Source organism: Mytilus edulis, chromosome 5, assembly GCF_963676685.1.
Source record: "Mytilus edulis chromosome 5, xbMytEdul2.2, whole genome shotgun sequence".
Taxonomy (NCBI): Eukaryota; Metazoa; Mollusca; class Bivalvia; order Mytilida; family Mytilidae; genus Mytilus; species Mytilus edulis.
This window is the reverse complement of record NC_092348.1, coordinates 61,196,610-61,218,642: the sequence shown is the minus strand read 5'-3', so window position 1 is coordinate 61,218,642 and position 22,033 is coordinate 61,196,610. Positions and strand designations below refer to the sequence as shown.

General features: G+C 31.6%; 2 protein-coding genes across 2 annotated transcripts; both read right to left on the bottom strand.

The window, feature by feature from the left end:
- Nucleotides 1-1,019: 1,019 nt before the first annotated feature.
- LOC139524133 (uncharacterized) lies at nt 1,020-8,765 on the bottom strand. Its single transcript, XM_071318716.1, has 4 exons — nt 8,677-8,765; nt 3,386-3,521; nt 2,659-3,000; nt 1,020-1,197 (listed from the first exon to the last, which is right to left on the bottom strand). Exons 1-4 carry the CDS (start codon nt 8,705-8,707, stop codon nt 1,131-1,133), a joined length of 576 nt encoding a protein of 191 aa, XP_071174817.1. The 5' UTR covers nt 8,708-8,765; the 3' UTR covers nt 1,020-1,130.
- Nucleotides 8,766-15,431: 6,666 nt separating this feature from the next.
- Nucleotides 15,432-21,580, bottom strand: LOC139524132 (uncharacterized). Its single transcript, XM_071318715.1, has 4 exons — nt 21,521-21,580; nt 18,956-19,091; nt 17,841-18,416; nt 15,432-15,771 (listed from the first exon to the last, which is right to left on the bottom strand). The coding sequence occupies exons 1-4, from the start codon at nt 21,549-21,551 to the stop codon at nt 15,705-15,707; spliced, it is 810 nt and encodes a 269-aa protein (XP_071174816.1). The 5' UTR covers nt 21,552-21,580; the 3' UTR covers nt 15,432-15,704.
- Nucleotides 21,581-22,033: the final 453 nt, after the last annotated feature.

Genomic DNA, 22,033 nt, shown 5'->3' with positions numbered 1-22,033 from the left:
TTGAACTAAATTGTTGATGCTTTATTGGTTGCAAGTAAAATAATAATATTATTTGCATCTGTAGTCCAGGGACCATCAATTTTAAATGGCGATTAACTGAGCAAGGACACATCACATGTATACGTATTTACAAATCTAAAAGGAAATTTGAAAGTGAAATAGAGGAGCCGACGGAAAGAACAATTTCATTGATTGATTCGGCCCCAAACATCATTCTTACGCAGTTAAACAGATGATTTACAAATTTCATTAATCTACGTCATGGAAATCAAGCAGGCCTAGTTCGGATCAGTAATATACGCTTACGTTGTCTGTCTTTTTATATCTATATTAAGGTTTGTATCGGTTCGTTAACCATCGGCAATTTGATAAGGTCATCCAATTGGTTAATTATATGTTGTCTATTCAAAAGTACGAAAAAATGCGGATATATTGGTACGAGTCAATGCATTCTTTATTTGTCCTTTTTGTTTTATTTTTTATTTACATTTAAGTATATTATAAAATGTTAGGCACATCGAAAACATGAATTTCACAGCTAATTTTAATGTACACAGGAAATTTAGGTGCTCATTTGTTTCAATGATTCTTTTTCACTCTTTCTTATATTACGATGTTTTTTTAAGGTTTATAATTTACTGCAAGTATTTTATCAGTACTGGCTACAAACGTATCTTGTCATTACATAAATTATAATTTATATCTACCCAATACGTTTTTTTTACACTAGATTAAAGAGGGACGAAAGACACTACAGAGACAGTCACACTCATAGATCGAAAATAAACTGACAACGCCATGTCTTAACAATAAAAAGACAAACAGACAATTAATAGTGCAAAATAAAGAAAACTAAAGACTAAGCAAGACGAACCCCAACACAAACTGAAAAAAAAATTCATCTTCACAAAAACGACAAAAACAGAGAAGAAAATACATTTTTCAATATGATGGTGTTTAGATGAAGCAACCCCATTTTAATGATAAAAAAATCATTTCAAATTGTTCAGACTAGACCATAGTGATTATTTTTTTTAATAAACTTTCTCCATACAAATCACGAGACAACTCATTTTTCATCAATTACACAACTAATTTATATAAACAGTTCATGAATATATCCCTTATGATCAGCATGCTCCTTCCTTAGTAATCGAAAGATTTGGGTTGTCACACTGAGCCTTTGCAAGCTGACATCTGTATAAAAAAAAAGGAAACATTAGGTAAGAATCCAATCTATCAACAAACGAAAGCAAGTCATAAATTGCGTTGCAAAATGAAAAGAGGAAATATCCTTTTAAAACTTTGCGATTGACAATTCATTTCTTTTACTTCTTCGATCATTTAAATTCTCTCCTGATGAGATTTGTTTTTCTTCGAACTGATTTTTTCAGTCACTCTCACTGTAGATAATCATAATCCACTTCTCGGTTGTGGACTTAATCTATGCAACTTTACAAATGTTTCAGTGCGGTTGATATTTGTTTAACGTGTAAAATACAATCTTTTGTGATATATTATGATTAGGTTCCCTTGCTTAATCATTGTTATTGTCGTGTCAGGGATCGTATTCATTGTGTAAAATAATGCAAAATGTAATCTATTATACACAGCTTATTGTATATACGTCGAATAATAATATATTCACGAACGCTTGGTCAAACTTTGTGTAATGTTCTCTTTGAAGCCTCGAATGTTCAGCATTTGTATATTTTTTTCGCAACGATAAATACTAGGTAATAACACATTTACTTTGTGGTTTTGTAATCCAAACATGGCCAATGAACCAATGAAGCTTGAGGTATCAATTGTATAGGATTTTAATTTTTAAACGAGCCACATTGGCTCGATTTGAAAGTATGTAAAAAAAGATAGGTTCAGTCAAGAAATACTGTTTCATATATGCAAAGAATAAAAACGATGATGATAGTTTCCTTCTTAAATGTACCTCACCAAGGTATGACACGTTGAGTTCTAAACATTGACCATCATTGTCGCTAGCTTTAGATAATTATCAGATACACATTTACCCCAATTTTTTAATCGATTTTTTTTTGGCAGACCATGTTTATAAATTATGACAATAATTGACAATTTATAGTGACGAAATAAATAGAAAACTATCTATACAAATTTAAATTTCTCACTTACAGCTTTATAAGAAACTGACAATTAATCTCCAATAAAAACAGGTCTTAAGGATGTTCGCTACACTTATTATGCTTTTCATAATTTTATTGCATATAGTTTCAAAAGTCATTTTTGTCAATATTGTAAAATTCTTGTAGTTTTTTCATAGCTTTTGAAAAGGTGTAAATGTTAAATGTTTGAAAAATCTAGAAAGAGCCATTTCCCGCCAAATTTGTAATTTGATTATATCTAAAAATATAAAACACGGACCTATATTTTTTTTTCTAATTTTTAGGTTCTCTTATTCATATTCTGTCAATATATAACAGTCTTTTTAACATATTTAAAATGCTTGTTATTTTAAAACATAGAAGCGGACATCCTTAAAAGTTTGAAGGTATTATAAAATATGTGTTTTAAGTATCATTAAACAGAAATATACTTATCATAGTATAACAAAATTCATAATGAATTAACATTCAACAAGGTAAATTGCAAAATAAAGGATTAAAGCATTGTAAAAATTACCTGCTGTAGCTTTTGTTATCTGACCCACATATAAGTGCCGTGTTCGATGGACAATCAACCAAATCCTTATTTTGGCAAAACGCTGATACCAAATTTTTCGGTGTTGATACAGGTACACTGGATGGAACAGCTGTAGACTGTGTCGTAGACTGTGTCGTAGATTGTACTGTAGGTGGTGTAGAAAATGAAGCTGTAATCAAAGGTTTCATCGTAGTTTTCTGTGTTGGTGTCCATTTTACTGACGTACCCGAAACTTGATTATTCATACCAGGATGTTCACAGGTACACACTGTTTCTAAATCAATAGAACTGTCTTTACACTTTGCTTGGCTGTATGTACAACTAGAAGAATAAGCAAACATATTGTCTCTTAGATTTTATAGCTCTTGAAATATGCAGGGTCTATTACATTGGTCAATGGTCATTCCTGATAAAAGTGAATCAAGAGGAAAGCGCATGTAATTTCTTTTTAGAATTTAAATGAAACAAATGTATCATATTGCAAATCCTAATTTTTAAAACTTTGACGAGTCAGTCAATTCTGTTTGGATGACTTTATTTCCAATGAGTTTTGCGGTTGAAAACTCTATAATCAGTGTAACAAATGCATCTACACAGTCTTGTTTAATACATTGGAAATAATTTTTTTTTATTAAATTACGAATAACAACTTACATCTTTTAAAGTAAACATATAGTGTCGATTATATATTGTGCAATGTACTTACAAGTTGTCGTAAAGGATTCCTTTGTTGTCTCGATATAATTTATTTCCTGGTAAGGCCTCTGTTTTACAGTCCACAAACATGATCTCTTCGCAAAGTTCATGATGCATCAGAAATGATTGTATGAACCCAAGAAGTCCTAAGCAATAAACAAAAATATTTGAAAAAAAACAACGTTTTTTGTCATAGTGATAAGAAAACAGTATCAACTCGAAAAGGAAATAAGCGAAACATCGAATTACGATAGGATAGTACAAACTGCGATATATGGTTTGAATTTCAGAGGACTAAGCAGTAGACTATTCATATCAGAAAATATCATCAATGTATTGAGTAAGTTTTGGGAAGGCCGCTCAAAACATAGTCCATGAAGAAAGTATCTACTTATGTTATATGAATATGCATCTTCACGTTTATCCCATCTTTCACATTGCGTGGTCAGATTTTTTTCGACTTGTTTGTTTGAGTACTAATAAATTTTGGACATCTTTCATCTGTCTTTAATTACATATTTCTTCGTTTAAACCTATAATGAGCAATCGCCTATCTGTTAGACAGGTGGCTATAATATATGTTTGTTCTTTGACATTTCGAAAGCAGACCTGTATTATGTAATTCCATCCGATTCTGTAACATGTTTTCCTGCGATCACTCCCATGGTTTAGTGGGGTATATGTTGTTTAGTCTTTAGTTTTCTATGTTGTGCCGTGTGCATTGTTATTTGTCTCTTTGTCTTTTTCATCTTTAGCCATGGTGTTGTCATTTTTTTTTCTATCTATGAGTTTGATTGTCCCTCTTGTATCTTTCGCCCCTCTTTTATAGAAAATAACTTTTACAATTGGATCCTTTAATGACGTATAGATAAATTATGAACAAAAATAAGAATCCAACTCCCTAATGCAAAGAAGTCTTTAGATTAATTTGATTATTCTGTCGATCACTTTTGACCGTATAGATTTTAACCTGTTTATGTAGTTGTTTCGCACACAACAATTTTACAGAGTTCTATTAAAGGGAAATTCCGCGATTTTTTACTTATCATCTAATTATGTTCATCTTAACATAAAAAAACACATTTGCAAAGTTTTAAATTTATATTCCTTCTAATAACGGAGAAAATCAAGTATTTGTTACTTTTTTGGTTGAATTCTCGAGTGGGTCGTGACGTATTAGCCCGATTTATTGAATTCTGGGAAAAAATAAAATCTGTTTAACTCTTATAGCTTATCGACAATATACGTAATTAAAAGCGCACAGCTGACGAATGGTCGAAGTTATTAACCACAATATAAGAATGAACGAAAATGAATATGCATATACCGTTTTGTATTGATTGAATTAAACTCCTATAAAATTATCTCTAGTAAATGTTTTTGAATAAATTTAATTAATTATTGTTGAGATTTTTTTCATAAAATATTTATTGAACATTTTTACTGATATTGAACTGAAAATATTTCAGTTCTATTTACCGTTATTGTTTTGATAATCATTTCAATGCAACTAATGTGTGAGCAGAGTGTGTATATTATTTTGTAAAGGTCACTGTATATTTCTCGGCTTGAGGTCAATTCGTTTACCTTATAGCTATTTAGCCGCAGGTGTGAGTTCAAGCGTACACAGGTATAAATGTTGTTATTTGGAAAGGATAAACAGAAAGGATTAGAAAGAGTATGCTGTCACGATGTTAATACACTAAGATTTAATACACGATGAGAATAAAGATACAATAATTAAATTGTGTAAATTAATTGAAAATAAAATTCAGATTCGTAATTCCGAAAGTGTATAAAAATAAAAGGAAACAATTTTTGATTACTTTCTTAGCGGCAATTGGCGTAAAGATTCAAATATGAAGCAAAAAATAGTAGTTTTAATCTTTTATAAAAACTAAATGCAATATTACCCAATTTGATATACCATTGTACATCTGTTTGATATCATTGACTTTACCGGAATTTCTTAACTTGTATTCAAATCTGGCTGTGTTTAAGTGCTAATAAAACTATTGCAATTTTAAAGTTTTTAATTGACAAAAAAATACAACATACAACATGCATGATTTTTTTTTAGTTTCTTTTTAACATTTTATTCTTACATAATTAAATTCATTTGGCAATCATTTACACGAACTTTTTGTGAAAAGAATATCAATTATCTAAGCTAAGGCATTATTTCTTTTGAGGATTTTTTTTTAAATTCTATGATAATATTTGTGCAATGTTGAACATGATAGCCGTCATTAATCTAAATAAGTAATACAGTAGTTGTAATAAAAGTTATATTTTAGTCATGCATAACTGATATTGACGAATTTATAATAGTTCGTCCATACATCGTTGTTCTTGAAACAATCATTATTAGTATACATGTAAGTTTCCTGACGTATAAGAGCCATTGAAGATGAGCTCCAGAGAAATCAGACTAGTGGCGTTTCGTTCGTTTGTTTGTTGGGAAAGGAGAGGAAATGCAACCGCTTGTACAGATAAACGACAGAATTACCACACAAGCATTTATAGTCAACACAATCAGAAAGAGTTCCCATCGTTAGACGGGGAATATGAAGGCTTCCAAGAATGAACAAGTGACATGTCTAACTCTGAACAGTTAGAAAACAGACTATCGACATCGACCGCTTGTTCTTAATATTTGAAACTGTATGCATATATATACGTATACGTTTATGATATATATAGTGATGAGTTCTTGCGTCTGACAAAAACTAAATTCCTTCATGGTTATATCTTGCCATACGTTTATATTGGTTTGTAAGGTGATTACTCACAATCGTTATTTGAAAATCCTGTTTGTGAGATGTAGATTCATTTCAATACAGAAATTTCGTCTATATATTTCACAAGTGTATAACACGGAGAAGCTCTGAAGGTCCATTACTCCCATTTTGTTTGGGTGTGAACCATCGATGTTTACAGCAATATCACAGAATAAGATGATGATGGTAGAAAGAACTATGGGCGTCATGTGGCAAATATTACATGCATATTGGACAATGAGTTGTTAATCTGTATGAAAAGATTTCCAATACAACCATATTATTGAGAAGGAATGTTTACATGCTATACTCTCGTACTAGTATTACAGGGTTCTTGTGGCGTTCACCTTAGACACACATCTTTTTAACGATGTTTAAAAAAAAGACAGAACCAATTTAATGTCATATTTCCCTATTTTTTAAATATAACTAAAAGTCTTTTATCTGACAAGAATACCCCTATTTAGCGAACAAGTAATTTATTCTTTTTTCTGTTATTGAATACCAAGAAAGAAAATAAATCCCGAAATTAATTTGAAACTTTGATACTCAAAACTTTCCCAGCAAAATATTCACATTCCCTGGGGATAATTAGTGTTCGTCCAGTGGCATATATAACAATTGTGATGACGAATTACTTCCTTTGTTCGAGAAGAATCTTATTGAAATATAAATCTGTGATTTTACTAGGTCCACAGCTTCAATGAACCAAAGCAAAAGTTATACATCGACCTGTATTTAAATCAAATTTGTTCTCTTCTTCTTCTGGTATACAATAGTCTATCGACATTCGATGATTACATACTGTTGGCATACGTGGACTAGTCTATTAATTTACAACACTTTTACCCCTATTTATTCAAAATATATGTTTTTTTCTTATGTTCAATGTATACATGTATATATTTTAAATTGCGCTATAGTTCCGTAACTTTCTATCCAGTCGTATAAACGAATCGTCGGCAAGTGCATACATTTTTTTAAATCAATATTTCTGGTCTGTTCCAATCTGTCCTTCACTATTGACAATGACTATATATTACATTTTCCCAAATTCACCCTTGGAAAAAATATTTAAATAGATTTTAATTTCATCAAATCTTATTTTTTGGGTATTATTTATATGTTTATGAATTATATTCTTTACACCAGAAATGTTATTTATAAACAAGCGTATGAGTTTAGTAATGACAAGTAAGACAGAGTTGTATATTATTCATCTGATAGTTCAAAATGGAAAGTTATAAGTTATAAGTTATCAGCCGTGTACACTGATCAATACCTGCAGAAGTGAAACGATGCATGAACTTGCAAGCCCGACAGGAAATCGCTTGAATACCTGGACGTGTCACCTCACACCCCTCACAATACCTTTAGTAATACCTTTAGCCATGCTGGTGATCAGATGAGGGAAGATCAAAATATATTTGTTTATTACTTTAAAGAATTATGAACAAATTAGATTTTCGAAAACAATTTTCACGGAACACTTATTTATGATTTCAACTTTGACTTTTCACCTAATTCCAATATCAACAGTTTAAAAACAACAGACCATGGTAATTTAAAAAAAGTAAGAATATTTTTCGTATCAAGTTAGTTAGTCGGATAAAACAACCGTACGATTGACAAGATATCGACACGCAATTACGACTACATCGGTTACTGTAGTTTTGTTTCTTTGTGGTTTATAGACATATCGTTTTTATTAATCGGGAAAGAAGACAAAATGGCGGATCGCAGAGAATTGATACTCTAAATTTAAAATCGATGGTGATCGCTTATCTAGCGGAATAAAACTTTAATATCTATGAATTTGAGCATTTTTATACAGAATGAACATAACATCAATTTCTGATTTTTTTGCGAAGTTTCCCTTTAACTTTTACTTTTTTTTATGGTAAATGTCTCTTAATTATTTGTTTTTTAATCATTCGTTAAATAAATATATAAAAGAGTCTTGATCACAAATAAAGAAATTTTTAAAGGACGATTTTGATAATATGCAAACCTCATATTATTTGAATTTCATGACAAACATTTTTTTAAATGGAACCATCATGTGTAGTGTATAAAAAGTAAAATCACAAAAATACTGAACTCCAAGGAAAATTCAAAACGTAAAGTCCCTCATAAAATGGCAAAATCAAATGATAAAACACATCAAACAAATGTCATATTCCTGACTATATATTTAAGAACTATGAAATTTAATGGTAATCTAAGTAAATGTACTACTATTTTATGAATCGTATAAATTATACTTTGTTATGTTAGAAATTATTTCAAATTGTGTCCTTGCTCCTTAATGTAGTAACATAGATTTAGCAAGATAATTTCATACTTATTTGTACATTTCTTTTAACAATATTTCGTCAACGCTATCCCTGTTGCTCAAAATATATATCAAACGAACGTCAATTGTACATTTTTTTCTTCTAATGGATCTGCAGTCATGCAACCGAAACATTAAGAATATTTTCTATTTATTGTATTTTAACAAATTATTTAATACACATACCTAAAGATATAAATATATGTAGGATCTCCATGATGTTAGTTCTAAAAGTGATAAGATACAAGTATAAACAAATTCAGGGTCAATCGGGGCATAGCTTTCAATATCAGCATAATAAGAGGGGGTAATGTTTTGATCACGTGACTTGTTTGATATGGTGGGTTTATGACATGAAATATTTTTCATATTTTTGTCTTTTTTAAAACATTTTCAAACGATTGTTTAGACTCTGTTGCACGTTTGTTTTTTTACTTGATATCAGTTTGAAAAATATATCAACCTTTCGTGAACCTCATTTTTATAAACGTGATATATCAGTCGTTTATAGACTTTAATTTACCGTAATCGTGCATTCTATCTAGCTTTGACAAATTTTTAGTTATCAAACTATATCAGACTTCATACAAGTACTTCTTAGGAAGAAATTTAAGAAGTTAGCAACATCCTTTAATTTTACTTTTTGCTATATATACACCTGGAAAAAAGTGTTGCAACACCTGATTTTTTCCATTAGACAAATTGCAAACCGTTCTTGTACCATTTTTTTTCCTCTAAAATATGGTTAAATGTTCATAGTTTTGGGGTGAATTGGGTCTTTTTCAAGATGAAAGACATGTTAAACACAAATTTAATCATACAAAGATTTATTTTTAAAAATACATTAGCACAAATGCACTGTTTACAACCATTGGTCTACGCGATTCCAATTCCATCGGACAACTTCGAGTTGATGTCAAAAACACCCATTTTGGACCATTGGACCGGAGACGGAGACCGGAGATTTCAATATTTTGTATTGCTTCCGTTCACACAGATCACTGCTCCCAGCCGCCTTCTCATACCACCACATAACCGTCGTATTTGTTGTTGTGTTAACTGTTGCCATTCATGGCATTCATGGTGCAATGCATTGTCCAATTCTGCAAAATTTTGCACAGGAGGTGTCCTTTTTAACACTTTTCGACCGATCATGTCCCAAATGTGCTCTATCGGGTTTTAATCGGTGCTAGATGCTGGCCAGGGCAATGTCTCCACTGACTTGCCGTGAAGATACGCTCTTACAGCCCGCGATCGATGCGGTCGCGCATTATCGTTCATGAAAATGAGCCTTGTCCTCAACGGATGATTGTCAAAATGCGGCACTACACTTGCCTTAAGGATTTCCAGCTGGTATCTTTGCCCATTAAGGTTACAACGAACAGTTTTCATGTCCAACTTGCAGTCATAAGACCTGCATCCCCACACCATAACGGAGCCACCATGCATGGGCGAAAAACAATTAATTTAAGGTCAATAAGTAGGAAAGGTGTACTCTATCAGATAAATAAAAATGAAAATGCAAATAAAGAAATTGAAATTTCAGTTTTTGATTTGATTTTATATTTGGTGTTGCAATACTTTTTTCAGGTGTATAGATGTGTATCATTTAGATGGTGTTCTCTCATTAAATAATTCAAAATTTGGTAACTATGTTAAACGCATCTCTCCCATCGAACTTGAGATACAGGATACAACAGAAACAGATAAGTCTGCCTCATATTTTGACTTAAATCTAGAAATTGACACTGAGGGTCAGTTGAAAACAAAACTTTACGACAAAAGAGATGATGTCAGCTACCCAATTGTGAACTTTCCATTTTTATGTAGCAAAAATCCAGCAGTGCCTGCATACGGAGTATACATGTATATCTCCCAAATCATACGATGTTCCCGGGATTGTATTTCCTATCATGATTTCCTTAATAAGGTTTTTGCTCACAAGGAAACATCAAACCAATTGTTCCAAACGGTAAAGTTGAAATCATCCCTTCAAAAATTTTACAGACGCCATCACGAGTTGGTTGACCGTTATGGAATAACCGTTTCATAGATGATATCGGATATGTTCCTTATGTCGTAACTGAAATCCCCTTCTTTTGTCACGAATGAAACCTACCGAATAAGACTATTTACCTGATTTAAAACATGAGCAGTACGACGGGTGCCACATGTGGACCAGGATTCGCTTTCCCTTCCAGAGCAATTGAGATCAACCCTATTTTTTTATGTGATGCTTGTTGTTATGTCTTTAGTTTTTAATGTGGTGTCTTGTTTAGTTTTATTTGTCTGTTTGTCTTCACTATACATAGTTAATGTTAAAGGTATAATCCATGTTTAATTCTCCGAATATTAAGGACTTGTTCTTAAGGGAGTTCGCTCCTCAGTTTCAAAGTAATTAACTTTTCAAAACACTAGTTTATATAGATAGGGGATTAATAAAGGAATCCAAAGAGCAAAAAAATATATAGGTCACCGTGCTTGTTTTCGAGATATTAGCCATTGACATTTTGGCGGGAAAATATTCTCTCTTGACTTTTCATAGCTTTATCATTGACAAGTTGAAGTTCTCAAAAACTGTTAAAAAGTAATCAAAATTTTATAAGACTTTTACAGATGGCTTATCATTATACATGTAAAAGATTTACGAAAAGAAAAATGGGGGTCACCGGGCGAATTTTTTCAAGGCATTCAAATGGATAAAACCAGAGGATTCCGAAAATCTAACAAAAAATATAAAACATGACAAGCCAGCTTCCTAAACTTCTTATTCTATTTAATTTATAATAGCACAAATTAAGTCGCGGCAGGAGTGTGTACTTGTATTTAACAAAGTTTTTTCTATTTTCATTTCATATAATAAACTTATAAGGTTGCAGGTTAATGGTCTGCATTTTGAGTTAGTTTAAACAAGAAATATCCATATATATATATATTTGAGATTCTCCGCTAATTTTTATTGCAGCAAGTGTATACTTTTGAGTTGTAATTGAATTTAGGGAAAGATGTTTCAGAGAAATTGTTATGTGCCTGTAAATTTGGATCGAGATAATTAGTGATGCCAACCGTGAAGCGTTTTACATGGCTGAAAACAAAAGACATTAGGATGATCTCGATCATAATTTTTAATCCGAAATGTGATAACACTTTTCAAAGGAAAGATATAGCTCTCTTGTAAACTGTTAATAGATACATAGTGTACTAGTGACCTTAAGGAATACGAAGATATTTGGTCAGAAAATTTCTGGTGTGAAAGCGAACCTTGAATCCCAACATTGGAATTTGCTGACGTTATCAAATAGGTCACTAGCACTCTGTGTAAATAATAACAGATGTGTACACATCGGTAACGAACTTATCGTTCTGACTATCTTAACATGTGGTATTTAGACTAGTGGGCTGTCAAGGTGCTCAGAACTTCAGTATCGTTAACATAAAGATGCTTCTTCCATTGGTCTGCACAATAACAAGTGCCAACAATAACATCTCATTAGCTTATTAGCTTTAAATTTGTTTTATGAATTTGTTTCAATCGTTCATCCTCAATTTCTATGTCTGTGTTAACCTTCAGACATTTCCTCACCACTGTTTTGTTTTTATAATGAGACGTTACACTACTACAACCGACTACTTACCCTATATGAAATAAACACGGTCTCCATTCCGTTTTTTTCAACCAATCCTATTCCCAGAAATGTATAGGAGGTAATATAATGCAACATAGTTTATCTCCCAATTGATACGATATTCCCGTTCTTGCATTTCCTATCTTAATTTTCTTGATAGAGGGTTGCTGCTCACAAGGAAGCTATTAAACCAAGAGTTCCAAATGGTGAAGTTGAAATCATCCCCTCGTAAATTTTACGGACCCCATCACGAGTTGATTGACCGTTATGGAATGACCGTTTCACAAATGATATCCGAAATGTTCCTTACGTCGTAACTACAATCCCCTTCCCTTTCATGAATGTGACCTACCAAATGAGACTATTTACCGGATGTGTTATGACATGAGTAACACGACGGGTGCCACATGTGGAGCAGGATCTGCTTACCCTTCCGGAGCACCTGAGATCGCCCCTAGTTTTTGGTGGGGTTCGTGTTGTTTATTCTTTAGTTGTCTATGTTTTGTCATGTGTACTATTGTTTGTCTGTTTGTCTTTTTTATTTTTAGCCATGGCGTTGTCAGTTTATTTTCGATTTATGAGTTTGACTGTCCCTCTGGTATCTTTCATCTCGTTTTTTATTGTCAATTATATAAGATTGCAGTTCGATATACAAATTAAATAAGAAGTACGAAAAGTGCGGTTAGTTTAAAACTTATGGTGATAATGATATTTTAGACTTGTGCCATGTCTGCTGTGATCTTATGGGTTTCAATGAATATAACATCTGATTGATTAAGCTTGCATTCCTTTACGAACATGTCGAACATGTGTTTCACATGCTGTGGTTTGAAGTTTCATATGTGGTTGAGATTTGAGTGACTGTAAAATAAATAGTGAAGTTCAAACTTTCAGCATGGTCATCAATGGGACCTTTAGGCACCATCAATGTACTCATCTTCTTATTAGTTAAACTATACGTACAGCGATTTTTACTGAACCTTTTCTTAAATACTTTTTATACTTTCATATATTGTTACATTGAATAATTCTTGCAGGATTTTTAACGTGAAAAATTTGTTTGATATTTATATGATATTTTTCGTAAGAATTGTTTTTTTTACAATGTATAAATTTTATTGAAAAAATTACAGACTGTAGGGTAACCATTCTATAGACTCTAGTGTACTTAATACACCGTTGGTATAAAGGGAGGAAACAATAAAACACCAGATGACTTCAAATACGAAGGAAAAGATTGGAAGGGAATTAGTTCAAAGCCGGGAAGTATAAAAAAGGTAAATTTTGATAAAGTTTTAAAGTTCAGAATACGATAAAACAGTTAAGAACATTTATGTTATAAACATAAAAGTGAATAAATGACAATAAATATTATAAAAGATAATAAGACATTGTTTTGTCAGATAATTACATGAGATGTATGTTTCATTATTATACGTTATTCTGATTGGCTAACTGCACATCACGTGTTATTCCTTAAGCAATTGCATTACACAATAAAACTTATCATTCATGATAACACGAGGTCCGACAATAAAGTGCACAGGTGAATTAAATAAAAAATTGATTTCTGTTTTCATGGTCCAAGCTAACAAAATGTAATTATAAGTATTGAGTGCTTCTTTTTGTAACTCAATAGGGTTGTAAAAGCGTTTCATACAAAATGTTCTTCGATCAACGCTTTTACACTCCAATGCAGTTACAAAAAGAAGCATTCAATTCTTAAATATTGACTTACACCTTATCAATATCAGCTATATGGGCATTTCTATAAGTTTACCCTAGCCGTATTTGGCACAACTTTTTGGAAATGTAGGTCCTCAATGCTCTTCAACTTTGTACTTGTTTGGCATTATAACTTTTTTTATCTGAACGTCTATGATGAGTCTAATGAAGACGAAACTCGCGTCTGGCATATTAAATTATCAGCCTGGTACCTTTGATTACTAATTAGACGTTTTATATAGCACAGGGGCGGATCCAGTCATTTTAAAAAGGGACTTCCCAACCAGGGACAAAAGGTGGGGTTCCAACTATATGTCCCCATTCAAATGCATTGATCGTCCCCAAAAAAGGGGGGTCCAATCCCCAGAAACTCTCCCCCCCCTTTGATCCGCCAATGTAGCACATGTATGTGTGTGGGAAAGACGGTGTTGTAAGGCAGTATATGTCCTTTTAAAGTGCATGCGATGTCATCAATGGTGTATGTTAACGATTGTACTTCTTATTTTTTTTAGATGTTAACACCGGTATAAATATTGCAACATAAAGTTGTTTTTTTTTCTCACTTATAACAAATAAATAAATGGGCACAATGAATATTGCAAGATACAGTAATGAATTCAAATTTGTTTTTCTATCTCATTTCCAATTTATGCCATCTATCAACTTGCATTATCTTATCTTCTTCCAAATTTTCTATATATTTAAAACAAACTCTTTTTCTTAACCTCCATCTCACACAATTTCTTCCCTAGAAGTTTAAACTCATTTTTTTTTTAATCCAGGTCTTTGTCACACACACAAAAAGAATGTTGGTGTCTTTGTGAAATATAATATATGTGTTGAAAGCAGCCCATATCAACAATGCAGTCCCTCAATTGAAAGTAATTTCCAAATCCAACAAAATACAAAAAGGAAAAGTTTTGAATGTTGTTTACAAAAGAAAAACAGTTTAATTGTTTGTAATTATAAGTGTAATTTGATTTTTAACAATATCTGATAAGCACTAAGTTAAATCTCTCTCTTATTGTGTTCATATTATGGTTAATATTTGTATAAATTTCAATTCAGAATGCATTTACGCAATGTAATACACGAGAAACATATTATTGAACAAATTAATATATTCAACCTTTTAAATAGAAATGTTCTGCACCTTATAAATATTTAAACCATGTTAAAATGTAAATGCTTCTATCTGGTAGTGGAAAGTCGGAGAAAATAGTAATTGAAGTCAACTTGAGATATAGTTACTTTCTTTACTATATATTTTAAAAAGTTTTTTACAATAAAGTTTTCTAAAAAAAAATATAAAGCAGACGTGATTGTCAATGAGAGGACTGTCCACTAGAGACTAATTGACATTTTATGGAATGATATAGTCCTCATATTTTTGACAAAATGCAAAAAAGGAATGCATAACTTCATTCAGCAGAACTAAAAGCATTCAGGCGACAATTTTTGCTTAGATTACTGATTTGTAGATCTTATTGTGCTGAATGTTTATTCTTGTTAAGGTTTCTCTTTTTCTTTCTCTATCATGGTTTGTATTCAAAAACTGTAAAATAATGTGTTACAAGGGCAATAGCTCCTATAAGGGGTCAATCAACAATTTCAATTTTGAATATCTTATTGTTCAGATCATTTTTTACTGCTTCAATTTCCTCTTCATCGAGTGATTATCTAGTGATTATTTATAAATACATGTATACGTATGATCAATACCCCAAGAAAGCTGAAACGAGGGGCCTTATCAGATCAGTTTCTGTTCAGCAATAAAATTAAAAGTCAAATACAGTTCTTTCATTGTATAATTTTCTTTTTATTAAGTATATGCAGAATATATGAACCTCGTAGATAGCATTGTCAACAATCTCCTTCCCGAACAATCGAAAGATTCGGATTGTCACACTGCGCCTTAGTAAACTCGCATCTGTAAAAGAAAGAAAGTGTATTAGAAATACAAAAGCATTAAAGTTTAATTGAATTAATTCTGTTGTAGAATATAATACACGAATGAAAATTATAACAAAAATGAACTTATAAAAGTCATAGTTTTGTATAAAAACAATAAGAGAGGAAACATACCTGAGAGAAATTCATATACATAAGTCCATAATAAACTGTCAGCAACATGACTTAAAAAGACAAACATACAAACAATATCACACAAAACATTACTTAAAAACGATAGACTGAGCAACACGTGATATCAGGTTCCTCAAAAAGATTTAGCAGATCCTGTTCTATAAATGGCACCCGTCGTGTTGCTAAAGTAAGTACAAATCTCACAATTAGTATAACTCTGTACAGAGCAACGTCATAAATGTAATAAAGAAACACAAAAAGGCTTATAAACAAAGCACATTTACTTCCAATTATTAAGACAGAAAACTTTATATATTATGTCACTATACTGTGTCTTTTAAAATTTGATGAAATTGCAATACCTGTACGTTCACTATTAATTGGCTATAGAAAGATGTGGTTTGAGTGCCAATGAGACAACTCTCCATCCAAATAACAATTTTAAAAAAGTAAACCATTATAGGTCAATGTACGACCTTCAACACGGAGCCTTGGCTCAATGCAGGTCTTGCAAGGACGGTTATTTTGTCTGTTAAATGTAACAAAATAGACTTTGAAAATTAGAAAAGATTTTTTAAATTCAAATATAATGATTTAAAACGTTTCAAAACAAACAAATAAAAGAATGAATATACATGAATGGCTTAAATAAACCAGTATAAAAACTAAAATCTATTGAATTTATAAATTTTGTAATCATTTAAAAGGAAATCAAATAACTAGACGTACATATAAAATAATGAACCTGTTCAAATAAGTTAAATCACAATAATACTCAACTCAGAGGAAAATTCACAAAGAAAATCCCTAATCAAATGACAAAATCAAACAGCTCAAACACATCAAACGAATGGAAAGCAACTGTCATATTCCTGACTTTGAACAGGCATTTTGATATGTAGAAAATAGTTGATTAAATCTATTTTTTGAAGCTAGCTTAACCCCTCACTTGTATGACAGTCGCGTCATATTTCATCACATGGCCAACGATTTGTAAACAAAACAAACACACTTTAAGCAAAAATGACAAAAATAGGAACACAGCAGTCAATATATGCTACAATCTTAATTACATTAAAACAAACAAATATATTACAAAGGGAGACAATACACGCATAGATTCAATAGACTTTTCGAATTTGGAGTATAAAACAACAGGATGTCACTCTTGCATGAATATTCGAAATTTTCAATATAACTAAACAGTTGTTTATCTATAGATTAGGAACATCTAGCGAATTCTTACTCACAAGGATGTCACTCTTGCATAAAATACACATCAACATAATTAGTTAACATATACCTCGTGCTCCAGCTTCCATGAAGATTCGAAATTTTCAATATAACTAAACAGTTGTTTATCTATAGAATAGGAACAGCTAGCGAATTCTTACTCACAAGGATGTCACTCTTGCATACAAAATACACATCAAAATAATTAGTTAACATAGATCTCGTGCTCCAGCTTCCATGAAGATTCGAAATTTTCAATGTAACCAACAGTTGTTCATCTATAGAATAGGGACAGCTAGTGCATTCTTACCCAAAGTGAATATCTTTGTTTGAAATTTTTTTTTAAACTTGCTCAGAAAACTGCACGAACTACTAGACTTTCATAGCTCATAATTAACGTGTTCACTTGTAAATATAATGTAGTCGTTTTCGAATATTTTTCGAATATACAGTTTTATTATAATGTGACTATTTTGACATTGTTTTTTATTTTTATTGGTGTCGGTTTTTTTTTAATTATTTACACAACTTTCTGTTGAGATTCGAATACATACCTACATCCCGATGTCATCGGGTAAATACGCTTTACTTAGTCAAAGATACTCACTATTCATAAGCTGATTTATACAAGTACAAATGACTGGTAATGTATTGATAAAAATATTAAGATTTTTTTTTTACCTGTTTTTGTACGTTGTGTTATCAGACCCACACATATGTTCCTGATCGTTTGAACATACAATGACATCCCTCTGTTGGCAAAATAAAGACGTTACCGCATCCTGTGTTGGTGGACCCATGGTTGGTTTCACTGTTGTTGAACCCATGGTTGAACCCATTGTTGATTTCATTGTTAGTAGATTCATTGTTTGTTTCACTGTTAGTGGACCCACTGTTGGTTTAACTGTTAGTGGACCCATTGTTGATTTCATTGTTAGTGGACCCATTGTTGGTTTAACTGTAAGTTGATCCGTTGTTGGTGTCACTGTTAGTGGACCCATTGTTGATTTCACTGTTAGTGGACCCATTGTTGATTTAACTGTTACTGGACCTATTGTTGGTTTAACTGTTGATGATACCATATGTGACGTAGCAAAAGTAGCGACAGCCAAAGTCGTAAAAAACTTTTGCTTTGGAGTCAATGGTCCTATCTGTAAAGCAGGAGTAACTGGAGATAGAATCATAGGATGAACACAAGTGCAAATTGCCTCTAGGTCAATAGAACTGTCTCTACACTTTTCTTGACTGTATGTACAACTAAAATATTAAATAATCATCATTTTTAAGATAACATGTTTTACATGCCAGTGTAACTAATTATTTAATGAAATTTAACAGCATAGTCCAATTCGCCTTAAGTAAACTTGTTAACACCACTGGCCCAGATTGAGGGTAGGGTTGAGATGCCACTTACATTATTTACCCCACATGCCTAGCCATATTTTGTATGTATGTGTCTGTCTTAAGTCAGGAGCCTGTAGTAGTGGTTAGAGTTTGTTACTGTGTTACGTTTATTGTTTTGTACATTAATAAGGTCAATTGTTTTCTCGTTTGCATTTGTTATACATTTGTTATTTCGGGACCTTTTATAGCTGAATATGCGGTATGGGCTTTGGTCATTCTTGACGTCCATGCGGTGACATATAAATGTTAATTTCTGTGTCATTTGGTATTGTTTCATTGAAAATCACACCACTTCCTCTTTCTATATTTGTGTGATAGAGTTGTTTTCCTAATTATTCTATAATTAATCAAATTCATCATTTTTGTCATTTTTATAATTTTTTTGAACTTACAAGTTGTCGTAGATGTTTCCATTGTTATCTCGATATAGTTTATTTCCTGGTAAGGCTTCTGTCTTACAGTCCACATACATGATATCATCACAAATATTACGATTCAACAGCAATGATTGTATAAACCCAAGCAGTCCTACACAATTCAAAAAAAATTATTGATTAGTTTTTTTAAGATATGCAAGTGAATAATTCATTATCAATGTTTCCTAGCTTATTTTGACATAACTGTACCATAACTGCTGCTTTAATCTAATTATTATTCCAATACCTCACTTTCATTAATGATTGAATATTTTTTTAATCGTAATCTAGATTTCTTGTATATCTCGTAACTAATGTCCCTTTCATATTCAAAGTGAAAACGGCTTTGTATATATGCGTTTAGGTTTATCTTTGTTTATAGTGATTACGATTATAGCAAAATGTTGACTGCTGTACACCTATATTTGAAATGTTTACCTATTATGTTCCACATTACAAAATGCCTGTACAAAGTAATGAATATGACAATTGTTGTCCATTCGTTTTTTATCTTCCATTTTCACTGTAAGAAGTGAGAAAATCAATTCTTCAATGTTTTGCAGGTTCTTCCCTAGGATGCTACTGTATAAGTTCCAAGCAAAAAGTTATGGTAAATTGTTATCGGGGGAAAAAAAACTAAATCAGCGTATAGTGTTAATTTGTTCTCCTAAGTATGGTAATCAATGGGAGCACTAGGTTATCAAATTTTGTGAATAAATTGAAATGTTGCTATAGGAATACGTGTGTGCAAATGACTTATTTATGTAGTAATTTCGCCATAAATTCATATAATAAATGTTATGTTTATATACTTTTAGTGCTACATTTTGGCGAGTAATTATATGAAACTGTGTATAAGGCCTGTATTTTTAGAAACATAGAACAAGGCATGTGCTAGTTAAATGCTACCAATGTAAGGACGTCTCCCACGATTGTTGTAGCAAATACAGCATCATTAAGTAAGGATTAATACTTTGTAGTTTTTCCTTTTCCATAACGGTTCCGTCTATCTTTCTAAATAAATTTCCAAAGACATATTGTTATTTAGTGAATCCTCCTTCCCTGACGAGAAAAAAAATATTTTCTGTATAAACTTTAGAAATATTGTCATTATGGAGATTTTATTGATTCAATTGTTGTTGATACACAACAAAACATGTGTTTGCTAACAAGGTATTGCTGGTCCCTCCGACATCTTGTCGATACTCATAGTAGTTGGCATTTATCATGCTTCATTTCAACATTTGTATACCTTCTCAACACTAAAACGGACCTATACTTGTATTGAAACGCATAGGGTTTTCCAAATTTGCAATTTTTCTTTACACTAGGTTCAGTCACATGTGTATCTGTTAAATATTTTTGTTCTTAGTATCGATCTCAAGGGGGTACGTCTTTTCAAAGTAATACTTCACTGTAGTCTCATCCTATGTTGTTACACCTTTGTTCCAGGTTCGGCTAAGGATTACCACTTTTAAATATGGTTTTGTGTAGTGGATTCAAAATCTCATAACATTTATATTTAAACATTGAAATGTTTCATGAAGGTATCATATCAGTGTAAGTAGGAGTAGGATGACTATTTATATATCATATCCGTCACTGATGAATTATAAAGTTCAAGCATCTTATTCCAAACTAACAATTGAAATTGGAGGATGGTTTGGCAATTTCTAATTAATATTACTATATTTTTAAACGGTATAGAAACACCAATTCGACACAGTCAGATAGAACATACAATACAGTAGTTTATATATTTTAATGCATAAATTTAACTTTGTCAATAAGTTAAATATTGCCATAATGGTGGTATCATAGGAATGCTTAAGGACTTGGAATTACTGTAGAATTCTCTCGGAATATTTCGTTTGAATATATAATGCACATGATTTTAAATAGTAGGGTATATTTTCCTTGTGAGTTGGATTCAAAAGTAACCTTTTAAGTACAACTAAACCACCAGGAACCAGTGCACTTTAATATGAATGAGGAAAATGTTGGCACAAGTCATTATAAAGTACATTCGGCAATCCTCGGTAGAATCCGCTACTCTCCTTGAGGTTACGGAATCGGCCGAGTTGAAACGAATGGAAAAAGTATTGTTTTGATAGAAACGACTGTCGCTTTCCTTTTTAACTTTAGAGAATATAGATATGGTTACATGAAATTTTAACAAATAACGTAATGGGCTATAGTTTATTCCTAATATACATATGTTTAGGAACTAGAATACTGTACGTAAACCCCTTTTAATGCCATAAATCAAACGTGTGAAAATTGGGAAATTTCTTAAACCATTATAGAATATCTTACATTTATCAGGTTGAAAAGTTCACAGGTTGATCTTTCTGGTTAGATAGTAAACCTGCACTTATATTATAAGTTTACTTATAAACATTCCGTCTTGTTTTGTTATCTATCATTATGTAGTATGTACCAGAAATTCTCAATAATCATTTTTATAATCCTGGTACATTTGATAACTATTAACTCCAAAAAAATGCTTGAAGACGTAATAATAGAAATCTAAGTACTAACCTAAACATATCCATGTTTGTAGAATCTCCATGATACTATTTGAAACCAGATAAGATAACAAAAAAAGTAAGTTAAAGTTCAAAATATCAAAGCTTTTAATATTAATACAGAGGGGGGTTTCTTTTTTTTACCTGTAATTCATTTCAAGTTTTAATTGGAGAACACGAAATGTGTTTTTCATTTTTGCCTTTATATAAACCTTCAACTTGCCATTTGCGTAGGGTCTTTTTAAAATAGTTCATGACGTTTTCACGAACCTGTATGTTTTAGCATTATGTCATGTTTACAACAAGTTCTTGAGGAATCAAATAAGAAAATTTGGATTCAATAGCTATCAATCTTTGTTGAATTTGATATTCCGGCCAATTTTAACATGGCAAAACGTTTCTATTGTTGAAGACTATATGTTGCATGTGATATGTGTTTGTATCGATGTGTTGCTCTTTAGTTAATGAACCATTCCAAACTTCTCCTTTTATATATGTTTCAATATTTTAATTGTGATAATTTTTT